Raw genomic sequence first — 21,484 nt, 5'->3', positions numbered from 1 at the left:
AAAAAAAAAGACTTTGGCAGTCTTTGAAAAGCTTCAGTGCAGGTAGTAGTTCAAACAGTGGTTTGAGTAAGGTCACCCAGAAAAAGTACTGAACGCAGAGGTCAGAAGTCTCAAACCTTTGGAGATTGATACTTGGATGGGAAGCAGAAGGAATTTGGGAGACCCAGTGTCTGGAAAATGATATGTCGACTTGGCCAAGGAATGCATGTCTAGCATTTCGTACCGTTAAAGTCAAGTAGAGAACCTATTGGATTGGGTAATACGGTGACTGTGATTATTAGGAACTTTGTGAAAACATTAAGTGGGTGAAGGGCGGAAGCTAGAAGGAGCTTGAAGAAGTGGGAGATGGTGAATTTAAATTGCTTTTTAAAGATGTTTAACTGGGTAAGGTAGAAGAAAGAGATTGTTTAAATTTCTGTCTAGTTAATTTTGAGAAATTATATTCCAAGGATGAGTCTGTGGTAATGATTTCGAACAGTCGCAGTTCAGTGAGGATAAAACAGACCCCAAGAAGAACTGTGTTCTGCAAAGAGTTATAGACTTCCTAGTAATCTATGAGCAAAATTTTTCCTAAAAGATAAAATATACCCTAAATGAGATTTCTTGGGCTTAGCCATTGGTCCAGGATGATTTTAGACTTGGGGATATAACCACACATACTGTGGCCTTTTGAGAGTAATCAAGGTGGCATGTTGTTGTTAATAATGCTCTGCAGCACTGCTCTTTCTGTATTCTAGATTCCATGGCATTTGCCTGTTCTGTGACAGTGCCTCCCATCTACTTTGAGAATAATTTGAGAATAATCTCCCCCCCCCCCCTTTTTTTTTTTTTTGAAAGGAGTAGGATTTATTCAAGCACAAAGAAAAGAGACGGAGCTCCCAAGGGGACCTGACATCAGCTTGCACTAGTCTTCCTTTTTGAGATGAATGAGGAAGTATGCTAATTTTCTCAATAGGTTTCTTTAGCTTTCTGTTCTGTTGATTATGTTAAAGGACACAACATTTTATTTCCTGTAAATCCCTTCAGTTTTTTAAAGTTTAAGTTGACTGCAGTCTTGTGTGTGTGTTGTACTGGGTATTGAAACTAGGGGTGCTCTTCCTACCCCTTTTTCTCAATTTCTTCTTTCGAGAGACTGGCAATGCTAAGTTGCAAAGAGACCTCAAAATGGGATCCTCTTGCTCCAGCCTCCCGTTTTGCTGGGATTTCAGACATGCTCCAGTGGTGCCAGCCAACTGTAAATCTTTTTCTCTGCCAAAGTCATGCTTGAAACAGTTGATGTTTTTGAGAAACCTCTGCAAAGTTTCACTTTCTATTCTTGTTAGCTCACTCCCCACATGGAGTTAGATCACCGAAAAAAACAGTTTCTTCAAAACTGTAAATGTCCTAGTATTATGATGATGTTTTTTCAGGTATAAGAATTTTTTTTTTAAATAAAATTACTGTATCTTGGTATTCCCTAGTCTTTAGTTCCCTTGTGTAAGGTAGGTATTAATGAAATGTAGAGTTAGTGTCAGGAACAGGCTGGACTCTGCCTCTGAACTTTTCTTTAACATTTTTTTTTCTATGTAATGATGTTATTCTTTTGTTCCACTCTTCGGTCGGCTCCTAATTTAAGACTTAGTGAAATTGAACTTCTAAATAAGTTTGACCTTTTTTTGAAATCTTATTTTCAGTGTTCTTCTTTTATGTATTTATATGATGAAAGCTACTCTGAATTCTTTTCAGAAACATGAGTAAAAGTAATATATATAGATTTTGGCAGTACAGGAGGTTAAATCCAGGGCCTCACAGATGGTAGGTAATTGTTCTGCCACTAAACTACATCCCTATGATGGTATTATTAACTTTATTAAATATTTAATAAATTTTTAAAATCAGTTCACAAGACAGATAAGTATATTTGGTTATACTTATGCACTTATAATTATTTAATCATGGGTTAAAGAGAGATTAGGGAGTTTAAAAAAGCCTCAGCAGAAAAGTATAATTTCTTTCAAAATGTTACCAATTTCCCATTAGCAGACTATATCACTGTGAATTTTATGCTGATACTTATTCAAAAGCCTTGCATTGCCAAATTTGTATTTTCAAACATTCAGTGACTTTGCTTAGGTTTCCTTTTTATTGTCTCCTCTTCCCTGAAGGGAGACTTAAGACATTTTTTTCTGATTGCCTCTTCCGTGAATCATCAATAGATTCTCTCTCTCAATGAGTTATATGTACATATGTGCTTTATACACAAAAAAATGTAGGGCCTTTTCACATTCCACTAATCAGTTTTCATCGTTTTTAGAGTGCTATCAACCCTGAATGCACGGGTTAGGGTTGGGTCCATTCTGTTTATGAAAGGAACTTAGTTCACAGTTGGATTTGCCACCTCCCCCCAAACTTGGCTGATCGAATAGTTCAGATTTTCTAACATCAGGTCAGTTGGATAATTTCCTGCCTTAATTCCCAATAAATTACTATTTTCATATGAAAGAACACATGATTCCTCTTGGGTATGATTTACTTCTGTCGTTACAGATTGGCAGGTAGTAGTTTAGGATACTCAGTTTGGGTTTGTCTGTTTTTCTCATGACTAGACTGGAATTAGGAGCTTTTGGCAAGCATACCAGAGAGTGGAAGTTCCTTCCTCATCACATGTTAGAGGGTGTTGACATGACTCCTTCCTCCAGTTAGGTTAACCTTGATCCCTTCCTTAAGATTGTGGTTGTCAGGTGTCTCACTATAAAGTGTTGGTTTTGCCCTTTCCAATTTGTTTTTTGGGGATGATTGACTAAAATTCGGGTTCATAGTCATGAGGGCTGGGGTTAAGCTTTACCTGTTGCAACCAGGAATGTCATATATATTACTTGGAATTTTTATGGAAAGAAGATGTGTTCTTTCACTTCCATTTGTTGATTCACTCAGTCACTTATTTGTATCAGTATTGATGAATTTGGACTCATTTATTCTTTGGGTTATAATCCAACATTACAGTATTGTGTTCATATTGTTTCAGCTTTTGCCATGGAGAACTCTTCAGTTTAACACTTTGGCATTACAAAATCCTCTGGGTTTACTTTGCAGTTTCCCTGCTGTATATGACCTATTTATGTATTTAACGTATTTTCAGTGTACACATTTATTTTTTATTTGGCCACAGTACACTGTTTATTAACAGTGGGATTTCTTTTAGCTTTTATATGCATTTAGTTATAGGGATAAAACCATAGTGTCTTAGCTTTTTTCCTTTATACTTAGAATTGGAGATCCCTTTGAACTCTGGCTTCCATCCTATTTGCTGATCCTCAATTTCATGCCATTTGCAATTGTGACAGACTCACCTTATGAATCTTCATTCAAACCTTTCACAGGTTTGGTTCTTGAGCTTTCCCCTTTCTTCCTGGTACCAGTTTGCCACTTTGCAGTTTTTGAGACTGCTGAGATTTAGATGATTATTTTAACCTTTTAACTTTTGAGATTGATGAAAGCTATAATGATATATAAAAAACAAAAAGTTGAAGAGGCTCAAAAACCAGTATTAAACTTTCAGCAGTACGTTGCTAGCTTTTGTAGATACTTTCTGAACCAGAGGAAGCTCTTTTGTATGTGTTTTTGTTACTGGTATAAGTTTAGATGCATGGATTTTTGTTTCCAGAGATTTCTAGTATAGGACTTCTGGAAATATGAAAGGTTTCTTGAGATTTGACTTTGCCACTTATAAATTACTAGGCTACTGCAAAATTTGTACTTTGAAAATATTGGTGAGTCTGTGACTCACCAATATTACATGGGTAGCACAACTGTACATTGTCTTATGATATTTATTGCTACCAAAATGCTTTGTTTTTTGTTGTTGTTGTTGTTGTTGTTTTGTTTTGTGGTGCTAGGAGTCGAATCCAGAGCCTCAGGTATGCTAGGTGACCATGCTACCACTGCTGTGTCCCCAGCCTGCTTTCAGATTTGAGTTCAGTGATCAGCAGACTGTTCTGGCAGTAGAGGCACATTTTAAGTTCAAAATCTGGGTCTTGGGTAGGACATGTACCCATTCTTCATTAAAAATAGGTCTGAAGTGTTCGTTATTAAGTTTCTAAATGTCTTCTTTCCTGGGTACAGGTACAGAATGAGCACATGTTGTTGGTGTACACCAGGTGGTGTTTCCACCATTGACTTCCTCAAGTGCTATGCATCCAGGACCCTTTCCAGTGAATTCCAGACAGCTGATGAAGACCTCTGCTACTGCTTAGAATGCGTAGCTGAATACCACAAAGCAAGAGATGAATTGCCATTCTTGCATGAGGTAATTTACATGAGATAGGCATTGTTTTTCAGAGGTTTTAGTAAGGAAGAGAATAAGTTTGAACTCTTTCAGAAGCATTCAGGGAAATGATAAGGATTTAAAATTTGAAAGCTAATGTAGTCTCTATAGTACCTAGCTTACTACTTGGTGTATAGCAGGTGCTGATAAATACTTACCACTAATGGAACTGAACTGGAATCTAAAGCAGAATTTTGTAATTCATCACTTGTCATTTTGATATGACATAATTTTATGAAATGGAGTCACGTGGAATACCTTTTATTTTACTTTTTTATGTCATTGAATTTATCAGTAGTATCTTCATATATTGGAATGGCTTGACTTTATTTTTTTAATTGGTAACCATTCTTTTTCTTTTTTATGGATAGATGGTTACAAATCTCTGAAGGCAAGCATTTGGTTTATTACATTTATTTGATGAAAAGAATACAACATAGAGATGTGTACAATATATGGAGGTGGGATGATTAGTTATGAATCTGTATTAAGAGGCTTTCATTTTGTAGTTTGCTAATTTTGAAGGTATCCACTTTCTTCATGCTGAAGCTGATGTTTTAAGGTAGGTAGCTGTGACTGGAACATGGAAGGAAAGATAGAAAAGACCTTGCTCAGGTCTTTTGAGTAGAGTATGCTCGATAGGGTTGTTGGGATATTTACAGCAAAACTCTGCAGGAAAAAGTATTTGAACGCCTCATATCTCATAAGCATGGCCATGTTTAGAAACTGTTTTAAGTTAATGTAAACATACCTCCTTTGGCTCATTGCTTTATTGTGCTTCACAGATGCCTTTTTTTTCCCCCCAATCAATTGAAAGCTTATGGCAACCCTGCTTTAAGCAGGTCCACCAGTTTCCTCTTCCAGTGCCAGTGCACTCCCTTTGTGTCTCTGTCACATTTTGGAATTCTTGCCATATTTCCAACTTTTTCATTGTTGTTGTTATATCTGTTATGGTTATCTGTGGTCATGGATCTTTGATGATGTTGTAATTGCTTTACAGTGCCATCAACTATGCTTATCTAAGACAGAGAACTTAATCAGTAAATGTATGTGTCCTGACTGCCATTTCCCATTTCTTTCTCTCTCCTTGGGCTGCCTTAGTCTCTGAAAGACAATAGTATTGAAATTAAGCCAAGTAATAACTCTACAGTGGTTCCTAATTGTTTAAGTGAAAGAAAGAGAAACACATCCATCACTTTAAACCAATATCTAGAAAAAATTAAGCTTGGGAAGGCATGTCAAAAGCTAGGCCTCTGGCAGGGCATAGTGGCGCACACCTGTAATCCCAGTGACTTGGGAGGCTGAGGCAAGAAGATGGCAAGTTTGAGACTAGTCTCAGCAATTTAGAGAAGCCCTAAGCAACTTAGTGAGACCCTATCTCAAAAAAGAAAAAGGGCTAAGGATGTAGCTCAGTGGTAAAATTCCCCTGGGTTAAATCCCTAGTTCTGAAAGAAAATAAAAAACTAGACCTCTGTGCCAAAGAACCAGGTAGTGAAGGTAAAGTTCCTGAAGGAAATTAAAAATGCTTTTCCAGTGAACATATGAATGACAAGGTGAAAAGCTTTTACTACTCATACAGAAAAAGTTTTAGTGGTCTGAAGAGAATCTCAAACCAGTCATAACATTCCCTTAAGCCAAAGCCTAATCCAGAGCAAAGCCCTTTGTAATTCTATAGAGACTGAAAGGTGAGGAAGCTGCAGAAGAAAAGTGAAGCTGGCAGAGGTTGGTTAGTGAGGTTTAAGTAAAGAAGCCATCTCCATAACTTAAGTGCAAGGTGAAGCAGTCAGTTGCCCAGAATGTCGTTGACAGAGGTGGCTTCACTGAACAGGTTTCAGTGCAGAAGAAATGACCTTATGTTGGAAGAAGATGATAGCTAGTATCTTTATGACCAGAGGGGAGTCAGTGCCTGGCTTCAGAGCTTCAAAACCAGGCTGACAGTCATGAGACTGACGTGGACGGTGCCTTAAAGTCGAGATCAGTATTCGTTTACCATCCTGAAAAGTCCTAGGGCACCTAAGAATCATACCAAACAGACTCTGCTGTCCTTTGTTCGTTTGTTTGTTTTTACTGGGGATTGAACCAAGGGGTGGTTTACCACTGACCTCCAAACCCAGCCCTTTTTTTGTTTTGTTTTGAGACAGGGTCTTACTAAGTGTTTGGGTCCTCTATGTTGCAGAGGCTGGTCTTGAATTTGGAATCCTCCTGCCTCAGCCTCCTGAGTTGCCAGGATTACAGGCGTGTGCCACCATCTCTCCTGCTTATGCTTTATAAATGGAACCACAAACCTGAATGACGGCACATTTGTTTACACACTGGTTTATTAAATATTTTAAGTTCACTGGTTATGCACAGTAAGATGGGTTCCTTTCAAAATATTAAAATTATCATTATATTAATAGTTACGTTATATTAACGATATAGTTGTTTGTTTAACAGCTCTGATGGAAATGTACAAGATTTATGTTTTGTTTTTGTGGTATTGGGGATTGAACCTAGGGGTGTTGTACCACTGAGCTACATTCCCAGCCCCTTTCAAATTATTTAAAAATCTTGAGACAGGTTCTCACTATATAGCGCAGGCTGGCCTTGAGCTTATGATTCTCTTGTCTCAGCCTCCTGAATTGCTGTGATTACAGGCATGAAATCACCATGCCTGGCAAGATAATGTTTTCATGCCTGTTAACTCAACATCCATTCTTAGCCTGGGGATCAAGGAATAATTTTGACCTCCAAGTCTTATTATTTAGGAAATATATTTCATAAGTCAGTCGTTTCCTATGCTAGATCTGGGCAAAGTAAATTGAAAACCTGGAAAGGATTCACCATTCTAAATACAATTAAAAACACTCCTGGGAAGAAATTAATATATCAAGAGTAAGCTGTGTGTGGTGGTATATACCTAGAATCCCAGCAACCAGAAGGCTGAGGTTAGGAGGATCACAAGTTTAAGGCCAGCCTTGCCTTTCTCCAAAAAAATAAATAAAATAATTAAATGTCAACACTAACAGGAGTTTGGGAGAAATTGATTCCAACTCTCATGGATGACTTTGAGGAGTTCAAGACTACAATTCAGTAACTAACTACAAATGTGGTGGAATCAGCAAGAGAACTGGAATTAGAAGTGGAGCCTCAAGATACGATGGAATTACTGCAATCTCATGATAAAACTTGAGTGGATGAGGTGTTGCTCCTTACTGATGAGCAAAGAAAGTGGTTTTCTTGAGATGGAGTCTACTCCAGGTGAAGATAACCTCGGATATCATTGAATGACAACCAGGGATTTAGAATATTATGTAAATTCAGTTTATAAAACAGTGGTAAAGTTTGATAGAACTAACTCCTATTTCAAAAGAAGTTGTGTGGATAAAATGCCATCCAATAGCGTCTTGCTCTAGAGAAGTCTTACGTGAAAGGAAGAGTGAATTTCATCCCTGAGAAAATACCACAGTTCCCCACCCTTCATCCGCTACCACCCTGATGGTGAGCAGCCATCAACATCTGAGGCAAGACTGTCAGCAGCAGATTGTGGCTCACTGAAGGCTCAGATGATCCTTAGCACTTTGAAGCAATAATGCATTTTTAAATTAAGGTATTTACATTGTTTTCTTAAACATAGTGCTGCTTAGTAGACTATGGTGTAGTGTAAACTTTTACGTGCACTGGGAAACTAAGAATTCATGTGACTCACTTGATTGCAGTATTCACTTTATTGCAGTGGTTTGGAACCAAAGCTATGATGTCTCAGGCATGTCTGTGTGATGTGATGGCTAGTACTTGAAACTTTGAATTTGTGTACTTAGGAAAAGGTTTTCTAGCATGAGCACCCCTTCCAGCATACTTTGTTGATAGAAAATACACTTTCCATTTTTCTCTTCCTGTAGGTCTTATGGGAATTAGAAACTTTACGTCTCATAAACCACTTTGAAAAATCCATGAAGGCAGAAATTGGAGATGATGATGAATTATATATACTGGACAACAATGGAGAGGCACAGCCATTTGACTTCACTGGCCAAGACTTTGAAAATAAGCTTCGAGTTCCTCTTCTTGAAATACTGAAATATCCTTATCTGCTTCTACATGAGCGTGTTAGTGAGTATCTTGGGTGTTTCTCAACTTACATGTTTTATTATTTAAAAAATTGGAGCCTGGGGATATAACTCAGTGCTGGCCTCATGTGTGTGAGACCTTGGGTTCAGTCTCACGCACACTCTTTCTCATACACACAAAATTGTAAGAAGAGTGGACACCATATACCTGTCGTATAAATTTTACAGTTAATGTTTTGCTATATTTATTTTATCACATGTCTATTCATTCAGTTAATTTTCATTGATATAATGTGTCTGTATAGCAGGGTTCTCAGCCTTGGCATTATTGACATTTTGGACCAGATAATTCTTCATTGTGGGAGACTGTGCTGTTCATTGTGGGTTGTACAGCAATATTCCTGGTTGCTGTGTACTATGCTAGTAGCTTCTTCCCCACTGTGCTATTGGGACAACCCAAAAGGTCTCCAGGCATGGCCGAATGTCCCTTGGTAAATGGGTGGGAGCAAAATCCCCATGTGTGAAAACAACTGGTCCATAATAATTGTCACTAATCTCCATGGTGTGCATATTGTGGCCGTCTAAATTTTGGTTGTTTATATCAGTATTTCTTAATATAGATCTCTTTAAAGACATCTTCATCTATTAAGTCTAATAAATTAAGAATACCTTTAAGGCATATAATGTCTAGTCCACATTCATATTTTCTCAATAGTTACAAAAATGTAGGGTTTTTGTCTCTTTTGTTTAAATTAGAGTCCTGTCAGGGACGGTACATTGTATTTATTTGATATTTCTTTCATCTTTTTTAATCCAAGACAGAGTATTTGTACAGGTACAAAAACATATTCTTGGTTTTTTTGTTTGATTTTGTACCAGGGATTAAACTAGGGGTGCTTAACCACAGAGCCACATCCCGAGCCCTTTTTTATATTTTCTTTAGGGACAGGGTCTCGCTAAGTTGTTGACCAGCTTTGAACTCACGATCCACCTTCCTCATCCTTCTGAGCTGCTGGGATTACAGGCATGCACCGTCTCATCTAGCTCACTCCCAACCCCTCCATGTGTTTTACTTGTTAAGGAGACTATATAGTTGCCCTGTGGAAAAACAGAATTTGGATTTTTTCTGATTTCCTTCTCTATCCTCTGTAATTTAATAAACTGAAAAGTGGACCTAAAGATTTGATTGAATGAATAAATTTAAGTCAATAAATTTAAAGTGATTAGATTCAACAGTTCTAATAAAGCATTTTAAAAACATTAAATGTTATTAAACATTTATTAAATGTTATAAAGCATTTATTAAACAATAACATTCAGAAAAGTAAATGCACTCAGTGAGCTTTTACATTTTTGTAGCCAACATCTAGATCAAGAAACAAAACATTGTCAACATGTCTTGAACTCCCTTTCTAGTCATTATCCCTCTTTCACAACCCAACCACTATTACTAGCACTTTTTGAAGCTTAACAAACTAAAGTTAATTGATCTATAGAGTAAATTGATAATTCAGTAAATAGAAGTGGAATGACGAGCCATTTGGGGAAAAAACTGACTCATTCTTCACTCCTATACCAAATAAGCGCAGGTGGATCAAAGTGTAAAATGCAAATGGAATGGACCAGCCCTATAACCGTACCTCTAAGAAGATACCCTGTGGAGATAATTAAGCCAAGTTTACACACACACACATACGTGTGTGTGTGTGTGTGTGTGTGTATTCTAGTAAATATTGCTGAGAACATACTGTGATCACATGAATAAGTAAATACCATGAATATTGTTCTTGGATTTACATTGTAAGCTTTTGTATACTTTAGTTTAAAGGGGGCGGGCAGCTGACAACTTTTCATTTACTTAATAAAACAACTAAGGAGTCAGATTTAGGGACTCTCAATATGTTGATAAGATTTATATTTTATTTCCTGCCTCCTTTTTCCTATATAGATGAATTATGTGTTGAAGCACTTTGTCGAATGGAACAAGCCAATTGCTCCTTTCAGGTTTTTGACAAACATCCAGGGATCTATTTATTTTTGGTCCATCCCAATGAAATGGTGAGTAGGAATGTTAGGCAATAGAAGGAAATATTTTATTTTTGTACATATAGATAGCTTTCATGGAGGTTTGGTTTTGTTTTTTTTTGCTGCAATGGAGCTATAACCAAGGGCCTCAGGCATGCTAGGCAAGTGTGCGCTGTGCAGTGAGCTATGTCTCCAGTCCTGTAGTGGGTTAGTGGAGGTTTTTGGTGTCTATTTTGTTCCATACATTTGCTAAAATATTTTTAAATTTTTAAATTTTATATTACTTACAGTTAAGAAAAAGCTATTGGGGATAGGTGATGTTTGAATTTAGACAAGCAGGGGAATAATTTTGATTTTTTTTTTCCATAATATGTCAAACTGAATTAACTCATTTCTTACCTGCCTACCCAACTCCAAAAACAATGAAATACAAGTTTAAATATTTGAAAAAATTAATTTGCTAATAGATTAAGGCCAGAAGGGAAGGGCTAGGAAATTCTTAGATGCTAGAAAGGAGGAAAAACATGAAAGTCAAAACAGTGAGTAGGAACAGATGCAGAGAGCAACACTAGCGCACTGAAACCTGACATGGTCTTCTGTCTAGGTTTGGGGGTCTTATCACCATATAGTGAGACAGTCTATGCTGCTGGTCCTTATACTTAGAGAACTGAGTTACTGCATCATATCATTCAGTAGCCATGAGAGGCTGCTCTGACAAAGTTAGGCAAAGAGAAAAAGACTCATTTTCCCCAGCTAAGAAAGAGTGTGGTCTGGGATTATGTTGAGATGGTGTTGAATTTCAGTTTTCTTGTGCCAGACACAGCAATGATAGGAAAAGTTAAAAATGAGGACATTAAAAAAATGTAATCACACTTCTCAGAAGTTAACTGTTTCTGTGGTCCAGCAGTGGAACAGAAGAAGCCCAAAGTAATAAATGGGTAGAATCCTGTAGGTCTGTGTGGCTGTGGGTAGCTTGTGCAGAACAGAAATTAGAAGTACACTCCAGGCAAGACAAAGACCCAGGCCAAGTTCTGTGTCTAGAAAAGGCAGGTGGGGTTCCTCTGTGAAAGAAGGTTGACAAAGTACCAAGAGGTTGACTGGTATTTTAAAGCTCTAACTACAGAGGAAGCAGGTTTTGTTAAGCTTTCTATCACTGTAACAGCTGAGATAATCAACTAATAAGGAGGAAAGTTTTGTTTGGGCTTAATGTTGGAAGTTCTAGTCTGTGATTGTTTGGCACCATTGCTTTGGGCCTGTAGCAGCATGTCATGGCAGGAGTGCTGGTGGATCAGAACAGCACTCATGGCCAAGGAGTGAAAGAGAAAGGAAGGAACTTGGAGTTCCATAATGCCCTTCGAGGGTGTGCTGCCAGTGACTTGAAGACCTTCTGCTAGACCCCACCTCCTAAAGGTTCTGTCACCTTCCAATAGTGCTGTGCTGAGGACCAAGCCTTTAATGTGGGCTTTTGGCGGACACTTCAGATACAAACTATAGCACAGGTCTCAGCTCATAATCAGGTCCTGGGCCACGCACTTGTAGGCTTGGTCACTAGGTCTACAGTGTGTCTTGTGTAAGCAGAGTCATGGATCCCTGACCTGCTGACAACAAACTGGGTTCTGGAGTAGGGCTCTGAGAGTTAGATAGAGATAATCCCAAATTTATAGCCAGGAAATTGCATGGAAGGAGTGGTGGTGAAATCTGGAATTCCTCTCTGTAGGATGAGCTTGCAAACCAAATCCCTGAATAACACATGAAGAACATGATTGTTAAGCTGTATAGCCAAGACCAGAACTGTTGGCCTTTCCACTGAGATCAGCTCTGGAGGAGGTCTGTTTTGAATGGTGTGAGAGATGGTAGGAGATATCCCTGAGAGTTTGGATCTGGGATGCTCCCTAGAGGCCCTCGCCTGTTGAAAGTGTGGTACCAGGGCAGCAGTGCTCAGAGGTGGGCCTTTGGAGAGTGACTGGAACTTGAGTGCTCCGACCCCATTAGTGGATTAATGATTTGAAGTCATTATTGGGATCTATAGGAGATGGGTCCTTGAGAGTGTGCCCTCAGGGACTGTATCTTAATCTAGACCCCTTCCCTTCTCTCTGCTTCCTGGTTACTGTGAGCTGAGTAACTTTCACCATGATGCTCTGCCCCACCTCAGGCCCAAAGCAATGGAGCCAGCCCACCATGGACTGAAACCTCTGAAAGTTTGTTATTGTCAGGAATTTGGTCACAGAAACAAAAAACTGATTAACATACCTGTTTTTTGGCTGTGGAAGGATAAAATGGGAAAGGAATTAAGGTTTTGCTTTGAGTTCTGCTTTACCATTGCCGTGGATAAGCATTGCTTGCACCTGTATCTGACAATTCAAGGATCTGATCCAGGTTACAACAGGAGTGAAACCAGGGCAGTGCAGAGCCCTGGTGTGTGTGAGATGATGAGGTAAGCAGTGGGGGACCAGCTGACCACTGATGAACAGACTTCAGTACCATCCCGCCCAAACTCCAGGACTGGGGAATTGCAACCTGTTAGTGTTTTCTCCTGATGTTGCTTCTCCCTGACCTGGGAAATTAAGTTGTAGGGCACTGACTGACTATTCCTTTTATGACTTGGGTTTATCCACCACTCTTATTCCTGAATTCAGTGGGAGTAAGCCAGGCTGGGTGCTGTCCTCCTTCTATAGTTACTGAAGGTATTTGAGAAAAAGATTTCAGTAGAAGCAGAAATACTAGGACATTGTCCAGGAATTAATAATTATAATAAACATGCTAGAAAAAATAAGGGAAGATATTAATGTGAAATGAGAACTAGAAAACTAGGAACCAACTAGGCATAATGGTGCTTGCCTATAATTCTGCTGACTTAGGAGGCTAAAGCAAGAGGATCACAAGTTCAAGGCCAGCCTGGGAAACTGAGACTCTGTCTCAAACTAAAAAATAAAAAGGTTGGGGATGTAGCTCAATGGTAAAGTGCCCTGGGTTTAATCCCTGATTAAAAAAAAAAAAAAAAAAAAAAAAAGGAAGAAAACATAAGAACCAGGCAGAATTATAAGATGTAGAAAATACAGTATTTAAAATAAAGGCCTCAGGAAATAGGATAAATAATACTTTTAATGGCTATAGCTGAGAAAATTGGGTTACTAAGTTAGAAGACCAAATTGAGCAAATCCCTAAGAATGAAAAAAGAGAAATAGATAATAATAGAGAGAGATAAGGAAGACAGAAGTAGTAATGTTAACATAGATAAAAGAAGTATCAGAAAAAGATATATTGGAGAAATAATGAATATAAGTTTACTAGAATTGAAATAAAGATCATTGATTCTAAGGACCTATATAGAGTGTATCTGAGTGGAGATAAATTTGAAAAGATTCTCCAAAGAGAAGAGCATATTGCAAAGACAGAATCAGATTGACAGATTGTAGCAGTCCCACTGTGTGCGAGAAGACACTAAAGGAGTATTTTTACAGAATGTTCTGGGGAGTGCTTAAAACCTAAATTTGTACCTTTACCCAGACTCGTTCAAATATAAGAACAATTAGAATATCCTATTTGTATAAGGTTCTAGGCCCTCCACACACAGGCTTGCACCAAATGAAATACATAAAATGTAAGAACCCAGGAGACGTTGCAAGAGATATATAAAGTTGAGTAAATACTGTGGTTTAATTTCTTTTTTAAAGTTAAATTCAAAGAAAGTGAATATATCAGTAATAACTTGGAATAGGTGATGTCAGCATGATGATGGGTTTAGCTGGCAAGGAGACCGAAGGTGTGACAGCATGCTGCTGAGTTTTTATCCTCAGGACGGGTAGTTGTGAGTTATTTTAAGAAAAGAGAAATGCTTTTAAAGAAATAGAAAAAAGACTCATACATATAAACAGATTGAAGGACATCAATATTTAATGTAAATGGGCTGAATTTGTTGAACAATAGATTGAATTACAGAACAGTTAAAATCTAGAAAGATTCTGTTTCTAAGAGATACCTGAAACAAAGACACAAAAAAGTTGATTACAAGGGAGGAAAAAAGAATAGGCAACTACTAAACTAAAAAAAAAAACTGGTGAAGTTATAGTATTATTACATAAATAGTCTTTTCTAAAAAGGGTTGGATATGGTCAAGCATGTAATATACTAAAATAACCTCAATGTAGATGTTGGAATTATTGGTAAAACTAACAGGGAGAAATAGGTAAATTCATTAATGTTGTATGAGATTTCAACATACTCCTGTTAGTGATTATTTTATTTATTGATTTATCTTTTCTTCAGAGCTGGGAATTGAACCCACGATTTGTGCATATTAGGCAAGTGCTGTCTAACACTGAGCCACATCCCCAGACCTCCTTGTTCTTTATTGATCAATCAGTAGACAAAATGGAGTAAGGGAATAAAATATCTGTATAAGACAGTTTACAGACTTTACTTTTGGGCTACATATATGAGCTGTGCATCAACCAGTTTTTCAGCAGATCAATGAAATTTAAGAGCAGCAATGATAAATTAGAAAAAATTTGAAAATAAAATTTGAAATAAATTTGAAAAGAGAAGAGCATATTGCAAAGACACAGAATCTGATTGACACCAGATTTATAGCAGTCCCACTGTGTGCAAGAAGACTGTAAAATACTACAAAGATGACCACATACTAGACCATAATGAATGCTTCAGCACATTTCAGTAACAGTTTGAAAGAATTCATAGAAAAGAAACTAAGCATTGATTATGAAATGAAAATTGACAAACTTTACTATAATTAAGAACTTTTGTTAATCAAAATACACCATTAAGAGAGTGAAAATAGAAATTAAAAATGGGAGATTAGTATGATGCTAATAATAATGCAAAAGAAAAATGGACAAAGGTCTGAACAAGTATGAGCCAAAAGAGGAAATAACTCTGGCTAATAAACATACAAAGGAATGTTTTTTGTTTTTGTTTTAATTTTATTTTTTCATTTTTTATTTTTTTATTGTAAACAAATGGGGTACAACTTGTTTCTTTGGTTGTACATGAAGTAGAGGTGTACCATTTGTTTAATCATACATTTACATAGGGTAATGATGTTTGATTCATTGTTATTCCCCCCCCCACTCCTCTTTCCCCCTATAAATCCTCCCTCCTCCATTCTTGCCTCCCTCCCACCCCCATTCGCTTATCAGCAAAATCATTGGTCCTTTGGTTTTTTGGGATTGGCTTATCAAAGGAATGTTTTAATTTAAAGATCAGGAAAATAAGAGCACAGCAACATATTATTTTGCACTTCTGTGAATTTGAGAGTAGGTCTCTTGTTACTGCTGGTGAAGTGTAAATTGTGTAAGTAAACTGGTACGCTACTTCAGAGAATAGTTTGTGAATGTTGACATATGTCATGATCAGCATTTTAATTCCTGGCTTAGTATGTAAAAGAGACTAGAATTTTTGTAACAGCAGGAATATATAAGAAATTCCATAGCATGCTACCCAGAGTGAACAAAAACTTGGAAACGGCACAAATGCAGTCAGTGGGAGGGTTGATGAATAAATTGGTTTGCCTCATACATTGGAACATTATGTAGCAGTTAAGACAGATTTGCCAATTTGAAACTGTGGGTGAATCTTAGTACTATAATAAATGAAATAAAGTACCTGAAGATTACATATAGGAGAAAACCCTTTTCACCGGATTAACAAAGTGAGTACTTTTTAGGAATACATGTAGATATTAATACCTAGATAAATAAAGCAAGAGAACAAAGAATGTGGGATTCAAGATGATGGCTATCCTCAGGTTGGACAGGAAGATGAGAGAAAGTGGGGGACCATTAAGTTAGATATGTATTATGACAAAGAGTTTAAGGATGCTTGTTTCATTGTTAATACAAATTAATAATTAAGATTGGGCAACTTTGAGTGAAGGGTTACAATTAGTCTAAGAACTTTCTACTTCCCACTACCCCGCAAAAAGCCAGAGAAAGACTTCAGTTTCTGACACTCTTGTAGTCACATAAAATGAAAAATGTTGCTGCTGTAAAACACCTAGAAAAACCAGATCAAACTTACATGCTTATCCAAGAAGGCAAGAGTGTAATGAATCCAAATCATGTGGTGTGTTGGAAACTGGAGGAGGAAGAGGACAAGGAAGCCACAGCTGTCCTGAGAGTTATGCAGAGTAGCTAAAACCTGGATCCACAGACATATTTGCCTGGAGGGGCCAAGTAGGGACCCTATCATAAAACAGACTTTTGAAGGGCTACACCTTCAGTGAAAGTTAGAGTAAAAAATAATTCAGCAGCATATTGTCTCTTTCTGAACTCCTACTCTGAACTCTTGGTGAGGTAAAAGACTTCCCTAAAATTTAATTCATGACCCCAAGCCTCCTTTAGAGGCAGAAGTTCCTATTTGCCCTGCTTGCTTGATGCTGTTTTCCCAGAAATCATTGCAGATCTTCTCCAAGGGGACACACCTGAACTTGAGCCCATGTCAGGTTCTTACAGCTATATCCCAGACGAAGCTGCTAGAGTTAAAAACAACAAACACAGAAAACCACTGTGAGGGAGAGTGAAAGTAACAAGCAGTTACACCCAAAGATCTCCTGAGTTCTAATGGTAGAATATAAGATGTATTTTATGTAGATAATGTAATTTCCTTGGAGATTTCTATTTGCTTTTTAAAACATTCTATTATGGAGAATTACAAACATAAAAAAGTAGAGGGAATGGCACAGTGAACCATTTTAAAAAAATACCATTTTCACACGTAATATTTTCTTAAACTGTATTTCCTGTCAGTGTTTAAATGGTTGGAAATGATTATCTCATAAATGGCCTATTTAGTTCGTTCAAATAAGGATCAGACAAGTTCTATACCTTGTATTAATTAGTATCTCATAAGTGTCTTTTAAAGTATATAGAAAATCTTATTTTCTTATCTATGCCATTGTCGTATAGATCTTTGTTGAATAAAGTAATGAACATACTCTTGTTTTGCATTTAGGTTCGGCGTTGGGCTATCTTGACTGCAAGAAACTTGGGAAAAGTGGACAGAGATGATTATTATGACTTACAGGAGGTTTTAACTTGCCTCTTCAAAGTCATAGAGTTGGGGCTTTTAGAAAGTCCAGACATCTATACTTCTTCTGTTCTTGAAAAGGGTAAACTGATTCTTCTGCCTTCACACATGTATGATACTACCAACTATAAAAACTATTGGTTAGGTGAGTATTATTCCTACACCAATAATTAGTTTTCCTGGGTGTCCTGAAATGGAAGTAATCTCTTGGTTATCTGTTCCAAATTTCAAAATTCAGAATTTCATTCCCAATTCTTGGTCTGTCATTTAATTGACTTAACCACTATGTATATTATCATTAAACATTATTTATCCTACAAACCTATGGAAGAGGTACATTTTTAAGCACTGACAATCTTGTTTAAAGCAGTATTAGAGTACCAAAATATGAGTATGGTAAACTTTTTTTTGGGCGGGGGGATGGTAACTGGGGATTGAACTTGGGGGCATTCAACCACTGAGCCACATCCCCAGCTCTGTTTTGTATTTTATTTTTAAACAGGGTCTCACTGAGTTGCTTAGCACCTTTTGCTGAGGCTGACTTTGATCTTGAGATCCTCCTGCCTCAGACTCCTGAGCCACTGGGATTACAGGCATGCACCACTGTGCCCAGCAGTAGTTGACTTTAAATAGGGTTTGATCATTAATACCTCTTTTGCAATGTGTAAAATATTTGCTGGTCTAAAGAGTCATTAGCATGTTTACAAGTTTTGGTCCTGACTCAAAGTAGTTCTGCCCCATTTCATCAATTCCAGGTCTTAAGGTCATGTATCATAAGTGGCATTAATTTTTCTTCCTAAGTGGTACATGAAGTTGGTAGATTTAAAAATCGAAGACATCTTATATTGATGAAATACAAGTTCTGTGGTAGTCTTCCAACCTGTTCTGTAACCAAGCTTGTCCCATTCTGCCCTTTTATACTTGAAACAGTTTAGGTTCTATTATTTGGGAGCTGCTGCACTCAAATATCTCAGACTTAAATGTTTGGGGGAACTGGATTCTGTTTTGCTTCATCTTCCCCCTTTTGCCAGCTAAACCAGAGAAGGCATTAGAATAGTGTCATTTCATCACTTCAAGAACACTGTGAATGATCTTACAGGCATTTGCATGTTGCTGACCATTCTTGAAGAGCAAGCCATGGACTCGCTGTTATTGGGCTCAGACAAGCAAAATGACTTTATGCAATCAATCCTTCACACCATGGAGAGGCAATCAGATGGTAACACGTTTCCCTTGCTAAATGCCTTTGAGTCTAGTGATGATGCACTTCTAAAGTGCTAGTGTTGCTGGAAGGAGTGGGGTTTGATATAGTAGGGAGAAAAGAAACTAACTTGTTTGTGGTTTATGTCACAGAATTAGACTTTTGAAGTGGAAAAAGGAATGTTAGAGTAATACTAAGTACCTTCTTTTTATTACAGAGGAAATGACTGAAACCCAGAGTGGTTTAATTTCCACATTGAAATAGTGGTAGAATGAGACCCAGAATCCCTTGGACTTGCACAGGCATGATGACTAGCACTGGGCAGAGCCTTCCCTGGTCCACTAGTCTTCACCTGCTATTTCTTTTTACCAATCATGCGTTTTATTGAAGTTTAAATTAATTAAAATTAAAAATTCTACACTTTTGTACCACTAGCCATATGCTAAGACTCAGTCATCACCCATGCTTGGAGATGTAGTGTTAGTGCAGACATAAAGCATTTCCATCATCTAAAGATACTTTTAAACAGGTGCTGTTCTTAGATGATTTTAAAAAGGGGGCTTAAAACTTGTCATGGTTTTTATTAAACCACACTCTTTTGCTGTTGCTTGAATCAGACTAATGATGGAGTGTTTCTAATCTTTATGAAGGAATGAATCAACAAAGCTTGCCACATTCTCTGAAAACATAATGAATGTATTTCCCCCCCCCCCCCCACCTTACTTTCCTGCAGCTTGACTAGAATGAACTCAATTTTGGGAGATTCTAAAAAAAATTTTTTTGGATAGCCTGTCCTTTTCTTGATAGATTATTCCTGATTAAGGCTATTACTAATTCATTTGCCAGCATTTGCTTCATAAATTGTTCAGTTAACCTGTGCATATCTGCACATTTATTTCTATCCTGTTAATCCAGCTCACCTACCTTCTTCAAAATGTAAGTCATCTCTTTTAGAAATCATTTATAATTGTCTTCACCTAACTTCTTTATTTCTTATATGAGAGCTTACTAAACGTGAAGAAGCATCAGTTATTATGAGAGATACAAAATACCTGAAAAGGTCTACACAAAAGACTTGAGAAAAAAGCAGAGGATATATGTGTGAGTGAGTGAGTGAGAGACAGACAGGAATTAAAGCCAGGGAGTTGTGAATGCCAGGCAAGTGTTCTGCCACTGAGCTGCATCCTGACCCTTTTTATATTTTTAGACAGTGTCTTGCTGAGCTCCCTAGGCTGGCCTCTAACTTGCAGTCTTCCTGCCTCAGCCTCCCAAGTACCTGGGATTACAAGTGTTCACCACCATGTCAAGCAAAAAAAGCAGAGTTTTAGGAGGTTGAAGAGAAATAAAGCTACAGGTTCAAGGGTGACTAAACATTATCAGTAACAGGGTGAGCTACAACACTTGACTTAAAAGAGTTCCATAGGCGATGAAATGGCTGGGCAATGTTTAAGGCAGAAGTTGGCATTTAAGCTGGACTTTAAAGGATGGATAGAATTTTATAGATGGTGCTTATTTGGGAAAAAGCTAGTGATTTGTTTTTGCTATAGATAGTGTGAGATTGTGAGAATATGAAAAGTAAAGCCAGAAAGAAATAGTAGAGCAATATCTTGCAAGTTCTTAACCTAGAATTTGAAATTTTCTTTGAAGACCTAGGAGCCATTGAAGGTCTTTGAGTAGGGCAGTGTGTTGCCACTGCACATCTAATAAAGGAGGGAAAGAGCTGGCGTAAAGAACTGAGGAGCAACAGGGATTTCTACAAAATGAATGGAAAGTAGATGACAGTAGGGCCATGTTGAAATAGGGTGAGCAGACGATGTGTGTCTTTGCTATCCCATAGTGAGAGGATTCAGTCCTTCCTGCCATCTGTGCCACATAAAATACAGAACTGTGCCAAAGAAGAATTTCTTGTATCAGCCTCATTTAGACCTGTAAATAACAAGTTTCTCTTCTCCCTTTCCCCCCCTCTTACTTTTCTGTTATTTAGTAGAGAGTGGGAGTATAAAGTTTCAGGAGTGGGGTGAGAAGTTGATTAGGAAGTATTGTTTCAGGCATGACAAAGAAAGTTAAAAGGTTGTGTTTACCTAGATTTTTATTGCCTATAAGCAATTTGTTCCCCATTTAATTTTTTTTAACAGAGGTCACAGTATTTGATAAAATTTTGAAAATTTGCCAACTTTGTAAAAATCTATATCTCTTAAGAGTTGGCATTACTTTATTACTTACTTATCTTTTAGTTTTATTACTAACCTGGTAAAGAATCCTTAATTCTCAATACATTTTACTATATTTTTCTAATTGTTTTGTAATTTTGCAATTGCTACATTATATTTCAGATGATAGCGTGGATCCTTTCTGGCCAGCCTTACACTGTTTCATGGTGATTCTGGATCGCCTTGGATCTAAGGTTTGGGGTCAACTTATTGATCCCATTGAGGCATTTCAAACCATTATCAACAACGGGAGCTACAATAGGGAGATAAAAAATATACGGAACAGCTCTATAAGGTTAGTTAATGTCAGGAAGTCTTTTGCAATTGACGTAACAAGGTTTTATTTTGTTTTTTGTTTTTTCAATCCCTGCTTCATTTCAGTAATTTTCTATTTGTTCTTCATATTTAAGGACCAAATTAGAACCAGACTCATATTTGGATGATATGGTGACTTGCAGCCAGATTGTATACAATTATAATCCTGAAAAGGCCAAAAAGGTATAAAACACTTTGAAAATTCAGATGCTGTCATATAGTGATTTACATAATTAGTTGCATGATTATTTTAGATACATAGTTGTTCTTCATTAGCTGCTACCAGAGGCCTGGTACTGTGCCTGTGGAAGGTGAACTTGTTACCTTTAGTTTGCAT

The 21,484-nt window shown here is 37.3% G+C and overlaps 1 protein-coding gene across 6 annotated transcripts in view; it reads left to right on the top strand.

The window, feature by feature from the left end:
* The window catches only part of SETX (senataxin), a 76,790-nt gene that overhangs the window by 3,150 nt on the left and 52,156 nt on the right, over nt 1–21,484 (top strand). For 3 of the 6 annotated variants that reach the window (XM_079111663.1, XM_079111662.1, XM_079111661.1), the window contains exons 3-9: nt 4,102–4,285; nt 8,185–8,395; nt 10,301–10,410; nt 17,347–17,566; nt 18,521–18,640; nt 20,956–21,127; nt 21,243–21,330. In XM_079111663.1, the coding sequence (XP_078967789.1) occupies nt 4,102–4,285; nt 8,185–8,395; nt 10,301–10,410; nt 17,347–17,566; nt 18,521–18,640; nt 20,956–21,127; nt 21,243–21,330 (1,105 nt within the window). Of the gene's footprint in view, nt 1–4,101; nt 4,286–7,311; nt 7,893–8,184; nt 8,396–10,300; nt 10,411–17,346; nt 17,567–18,520; nt 18,641–20,955; nt 21,128–21,242; nt 21,331–21,484 lie in introns of those variants that run through there. The other 3 variants (XM_079111665.1, XM_079111664.1, XM_079111666.1) reach the window with 3 other exon arrangements.

This window comes from Sciurus vulgaris, assembly GCF_902686455.1.
Source record: "Sciurus vulgaris genome assembly, chromosome: 15".
Classification (NCBI taxonomy): domain Eukaryota; kingdom Metazoa; phylum Chordata; class Mammalia; order Rodentia; family Sciuridae; genus Sciurus; species Sciurus vulgaris.
This window is presented reverse-complemented; position numbering and strand designations above follow the sequence as displayed.